The 6,113-nt window shown below is 54.0% G+C and overlaps 1 protein-coding gene and 1 long non-coding RNA gene across 2 annotated transcripts in view; one reads left to right on the forward strand and one right to left on the reverse strand.

The window, feature by feature from the left end:
• LOC107196604 overlaps positions 1-274 on the reverse strand; it is a 4,935-nt gene extending 4,661 nt beyond the window's left edge. Inside the window, exon 1 of the long non-coding RNA XR_001518065.1 lies at positions 74-274. This is a non-coding gene — a long non-coding RNA (uncharacterized LOC107196604). The remainder of the gene's footprint in view (positions 1-73) is intronic.
• Positions 275-3,271: 2,997 nt separating this feature from the next.
• LOC112473130 (canalicular multispecific organic anion transporter 2-like) overlaps positions 3,272-6,113 on the forward strand; it is a gene marked incomplete at its 3' end in the record, with an annotated part of 17,808 nt that continues 14,966 nt past the window's right edge. The window contains exon 1 of the mRNA XM_025041603.1: positions 3,272-3,316. Within this exon, the coding sequence (XP_024897371.1) occupies positions 3,272-3,316 (45 nt within the window). The remainder of the gene's footprint in view (positions 3,317-6,113) is intronic.

The following is a 6,113-nucleotide window of genomic DNA, read 5'->3' on the forward strand; positions in this document are numbered from 1 at the left end:
GTACCTTTCATATCTTATCTTTCCATCTCCCTGCCAGGAAATCCCTGATGCTGAGTTCCCCTGGGATATTCACTGGTAGGGGAGGCGCAGCACATATTCTGTTCATCCTGCCTGGAGCTGTAGTCATTTGGGGAGGGAGCCCGGGGCTGGGGCCACTCAAGCTGGGGGAGGCCCAGTCCCTCCCTCTTCTGCAGCCCAACTCACAGATCTTTATTGCTCATCTCAGGAGCCTCCAGTTGGAAACAAATTGGTTCTGAAAAGTCAAAAGCAGAGTGGACCGTGCCCACTGCTGGGATTGTGTCTAATGCCACAGAGGCCTCACTACCTATGACCTCTCCTTAGGACATGAGATATTTGTTTAGTGAGTCAACAAACATTTCCTGAGGAATGACTTTGCGGGGCACTGTCTTGAATGCTAAGGATACAGCAATAAATGAGATTTTGTCCCTCTTGTTAAGCTGTCTACCTTCTTCTGGGGGAGGTAAGCAAGACAATCAGTGAATACAACACAGGGAGGGAGAGCTATGCAGAGTAATGGTCCCTAGCCCAGGATTTGGGTCAGGGAGGTTTAAAGAAGGCATGGTGGGCAGGGTGGATGGGAAGGGTTGAGCGAAATCTTCAAGGATGAAGAGAGTGCCAGGTGCAGAAAAGGAAGTGAGGCATAGGGGGAGAGTAGCCCAAGAAATGGTGAAGGTAGGCCGGCAGCACAGGTGCAACAGCTAAGGATGTAGGCTATGCATCCTGCCAAGGAGCTTGCATGGAAACAGCTGGCATTCAGACGATGTGGAGCTCGTCCTGCCTCTGCCACAACAAGTCATCTCAAGGCCTCAGTTTTCTTGCTCTGGTGAGAACAACCAAAACCATAATGTCCTAAGAATATTGTGGTTATTATTCAAGGGCTATGTGGAAGGGGGCGCATTCCAAGAGGGACCAGGAATGTCTCAAGAGAGATGGGAGAAGGTGAGGATTGCCAAGGGCTCCCACCATTATCTCGAAGGCTCCCACCTGATGCCACCGGCTTGAGAAGGGCCCTCCAATGGCAGCATGAGAAGGCTGGGGCCAAAGGCAATGGTGCTGCAGTCTCAATGCTGAAGACAGAACCCAAGGGCCTGGCCCCAAACAAGAGCTCCAACCAGTGGATAACCAGGCCAGTTCTGGGGCTAGTGTCTTGAGTGGGAGCCTGGGCTGGTCCTGGGCTCCCCATTTCAGGAAGGAGGACTGCGTGGGGAGCTCGCTTCCTGAATGCCCTTGAAGGAAAGTCCCCAAGTTTTCCTAAGCTCCAAGCCAGCCTCATGGTTTCTCTGGTGCCTTAGAGAAGGAACAGGAGAAGAGGGAGAGAAGCAGGGGAGGCTGATGGGTAGACCAAGGTGAGAACACAGGGGCAGGAGGTACTGGTAAAACCAAGACTGGGGTTAGGAGACGGCTTGGAAGACGATTCCTAGAGGCTTAGGCCATAGAAGCCTAGATCACCAGGGCAGGGAGAGACTTTAGATGGCATCTTGTCCAAGTTTCTCAAGAAACTGAGTCCCGGAGACATCTAGGGGCTTGCTGAAGTCACATAGTATACAAAAGGCACTGCCCAAGGCATGGAGTGGGAATGGAGGTGACTCATTCGATCCCTGCCCTTGGGAACCTCTCAGACTAGCAGGGAAGACAGATTCTTCACAACTAAATATAACTCAAAGCATACCGTGACAAGAGCATGAAACCTCTGTAAAGTCTTTGGCTCAGCAGTGGAGGTGGGAGGTGTGACCAAGTGAGTGGAGGGGAGTGGGCAGACAAAGGGCTGGGAAAACTTGTCCATTGGAAGGGAGATGCACCTGTCCCATTGCCTGGGAAGGAAGCCTCATCCCCCTCTGCTCCCATGCCCCACCCCATGCCAGCTCAGATCTCTGTTCTGATAGCCCATGGCCAGAACCCTTCCTTCTGATGACTTCCTGCCTGCCCAGAGAGAAAGGCCGTGGCTGGCTACTATTCTATCTTGCTGGCATCTGCCCTCGCCTGCTGCTCAGAGCAAGTGCCAGGGAATGGATCGCCAGAGTGAACCTGGGCAGACCCTGCAGACAGGGACAGGATTGGAGAGGTGAGGGCAGGAAAGAGATGGACCAGCAGGAAAAGCTGCAGGAAGAGTGGGGATTCCTTCTCACCCCAAGAAGGGATGCTGAAGTGGCTTTCTGGAATCCTGTTTGGGAAAAGAGGGTGACTGGAGGAGGGAGAGAGATGGAGGGAGGGATCCCAGCATGGCCGAGCTGGGACAAGCAGGAGGAGGAGGCCACTGACTGCAAACCTATTTTACAAGTGGGAACGTGGAGATAGCCTACGAGGAGAGTGTTAATGTGGGGCTCCTCCTGGGGCCTCACCTGCCCATCCTCCATTCTGACCAGGCTGACGTGGAGGAAATTGACACATGTTAGGTGCCTACTAAGTGTACTGGCAACATGCTTAATGCTTCACATATCTTTCTCGTTTAATTCTCAGAGTAGCCCTACCGGGTGGGTACTGTGATTATCCTTGTTTTATGAATATGAAAGCGGAGGCACAGAGTGGCACTGAAGTGTCCCCCACAATATCAGGGAGCCACAAGATCTCAGGAAGGCAGCGATTTAAGGGACTCATGGGAAGCCACCATTGGGATGATGCCGGGCCCCCTGACCTGTTTGTTCCCCTGTCCTCGGGTACACGCACACATGTGCACATTGTGTGTGGATGTCTGATGTGTGGAGATGTGTGGATTTCCCCTGCAACCTGTGGGGAAAGCTGGCCTTCGGACTGTCTGGGCACACAAGCTCTTCCCATTTCACAGATAAGGAGACCGAGCTCCAGAAATGAACGTGACCTTTTCAAGGATCTATTACCGGAGGGAGTCTTGCTAGGTCCCTCTCCAGGTTTCAGTGAATCACGGCCCGCAGCAGAGTTGTGCACGGTGTGAATGGATGCAAGGCCGTTGGAAACAGACCCTGCTCCGGACCTACCAGCCTCAGTATCTGGAGTAGCATCTCTCCTGCGCGGCACAGTAGCCACTCAAAGGGGCTGTCAACTGTGTCATCGGTCCCCTACCCCTGTCCCAAAGTCCCTCCCAGAGCCGCAGCTTCAGGGAAGCTCTGTCTCAGCCGCGGGAACACGAGAATGCGAACCAAAGGGCTTTGGGGTAGGGCTGGGGTGGGCGGGCGGGGGCGGGGGCGGAGCGCGGGGCGGAGGAGGCTGGGGCACCGCCGCATCCCGGGCTGGGGCAGGGTTGCGCTCACCTTCCTGGTCGCCGCGACTCGGTCCCATGGACGCCCTGTGCGGCTCAGGGGAGCTCGGCTCCAAGTTTTGGGTAAGGAGGGGTCCTGGCACCGAGGCAGGCGCACCAAAGAGCCCAGAGACGCTCCCGGGGAGGAGGGGTGCGTGCAACGCCGGGAGGGGGTCTGACTGCCCTGAGCCGGGTCTCTCGTGGCGTCCAAGACCTGCCCTGCCCTTCCCCGCCGCGTGGAGAACTTGGGAAATCAAGGCACTAGGCTGTCCCGGGCGCAGCGGGTGGAGTCCCCGAATCGGAGTTCCTCCGCTGGCCGCCTCACCCTACGCCCTCGCTGGGGCCGACTGCAAGGTTCAGAAGTGGCATTTCCCCATTAGCTCCGGTCCTCACGACCCTGGACTAGGGCTTCGTTTTGCACCCTCCCACCTGCCCCTGGCCTAGGGCATCCAGAGATACTGTTCAACCAGGTACTTTTGGAGTTTGGCTCTGCTGGGCTCTGCTCGTCTTGGGAAGAGTTCCTGCCACCATCTTTTCTGGGGGCAAGAGCCACTGGACAGCAGGTGGCCCTCAACGCTCTGGCCTCAGGAGGGAGAGGCAGGCCCTTACAGGCACAGGATCCCAGGATTCCCCGCTCCAAACCTCTCCTTCTACAAGATGGGGAAAGGGAGGTCCCAAGAGTAGGCGGGACTTGCCCAAGTCACCTAGTTAGAAGACAGAGGAGCCAGAATGGAAAAGCGGGCCTTTTTTGACTGACAAACCAAGCCCCTTTCCAAGACACCAGGTGCTTTTCAGGCCGCTGACTCCAGTCCCCCAGCACAGCTCAAGTGCATTAAGTGTAGACGGCCCAAGAGCTTTCTGACAGTTTTCAAAACCTACTCACGGCATCTGCTTTGATCTTCATTGCAGCTCTGGGAGGCAAGTAGTAGTGTGTCTCCATTTTACAGATGGGCTCAGATTCAAAGGGCTTGTCTGTGGTCATTCAAGGGATTCCTAGCATAGGCTGGTCCCAAATCCGAGGCCTCTGAATCCTAGTCTCTAAACCTTTTTCCCATTTTGAGTATTTGCGCAGGCGTGCCGGATGTGTGTGTGCCCAGTGTGTGTTCCCATGTGCGTGTGTGTACATAAGCACGTGTATATAGTCAGGAACCCCACTCGTGGGCTATGTTTACAATAGTCTCTGGGGGCTACATGTATTTTTGAAGCGTAAGGCACACAACAGTCAGTTGCAGAGTGCTGGACTAGGAAGCAGGACCCCCGGGATGTGGTTCCAGCTTTCCCATTGCCTGGGCTCCTTTGGGCTTCTGGGCCCCTTGTACCTCCTTGGAGGATCTCAGGGTCCATGGAAATCAGTGCATCTGTATAAGGTCTGAGGGATGAATTCCATATGGGGCATCTGCTTGAACACCTCAAAGGACAACGGAACTGACTACTCTTTCTCACCTCGACTTTCTACGTTATCTTCTTGGCTCCTGAGAGCTGTTCTGTGCTGTACCCAGCATGGCTGGTGACCGGGGGTGGGGTGGGGAGAAAGCGGGAAGGTTCCCAGCTCCTCGTCTGAGGGTTTGCAGAGCTGAGAGACAAGCTGGAGCTGGAGCCTCAGCTCTAGCTCAGTTACCCAAAAGGGCCGAGAGCTCTGAGCTACTCATTTCTGGTATGCTAGTTTGCATCTCGTTTACATTGTATATTACTCAGGTACACCTGCCCCTGAATCTTTTATCTTGGGGGCCTGTGGGTGACCTACCTTGTGCGAAGTAGTTCAGGGAAGCCAGGAAGTACCTGAGCTGAGAATGAAAAGGTAGGGGCAGAGGCGAGCGTGGTTCAGGCCCCTCCGCGCCACTTGTTTACGAAGCCTTTTCGCTCGCTTATCCTCATAGCCTCGGTTTCTCCACCTGGGAAATGGGAAAATAACCCATCTCCTAACCGCCTCACACGATTCTTGTGGAGATCAAATGAGGTAGGGAATGTGAAATGCTTTCGAGAACTGAAAACGCTCTGTGCAAGACAGGTCATGAATTCCTAGAAAGAGGCGTTAAGAGAAAGAGAAATGAGGTTAGAAGGGGGTGTTAGACTTGCCAAGACCTACAAGAAAGAGGCTGGCAGGTCTGCTGGGCCAGAGGCCACCTTTTCAACTGTTTTCTGGGGATTTTGTGGCTAAATCCATCAGCCTCAGCCCTGGATGAATCTAAGGGTAGCAGACTTGAGGGGACCCGTGACCCCTGGACATGTGCTTACATACCTGTGGACTCACACACACCAGGCCCTGGGTGAATGATTTATCTCTTTGTTTGAATCTTTTACCTCTACCTACTTTGGGTCAGATTACCAACATTTCTGAGTTTGCCTTGGGAGTTTAGGTAGAAATAAATTCCAAAAGAATGAACCGTAGCAAAACTGCCTAGGGCTCATGAAACCAGAAATGTCTCTAGAACAAAGGAGATGGGGGTGTCCCTTGGCTGTGCCCATAGTCCCCTGCCTGGAAGATTGCTCTGTGTTCTGAGCAGCACGCAGGTGGTGGAGAGAGTGTGCATGGAGAAGGGCCTGGGGCTGTTTACCCTCAGGAGGTTTTGACCTATTTGCAGAATCGGCCTTGATCTAATGGCCCCAGGAAGCTCCCAGGATGCTTATGAGGGCTCAGAAAACTGAAAGTCCTGACCATGAGAGCTGTCCAAAGATGGTATTGATTTCCTGAAAAGTAGCGAGCGCCCCATCACTGCGGGTGTGCAAGCACGTGGTTAGCGACCACTGGTGGGAATGCTAAAGAGAGGATTCCAGCCCAGAAAGAAGTTGAGGTCCCACCCTGAAATTCTGTGACCAACTGGGAAGAGAGAAGATGTGGCCAATGGGAGATTGGTTAATTCCTCCCCTATTTCTAGACCTC

The sequence above is a fragment of the Pteropus alecto genome, unplaced genomic scaffold (assembly GCF_000325575.1).
Source record: "Pteropus alecto unplaced genomic scaffold, ASM32557v1 scaffold98, whole genome shotgun sequence".
Taxonomy (NCBI): Eukaryota; Metazoa; Chordata; class Mammalia; order Chiroptera; family Pteropodidae; genus Pteropus; species Pteropus alecto.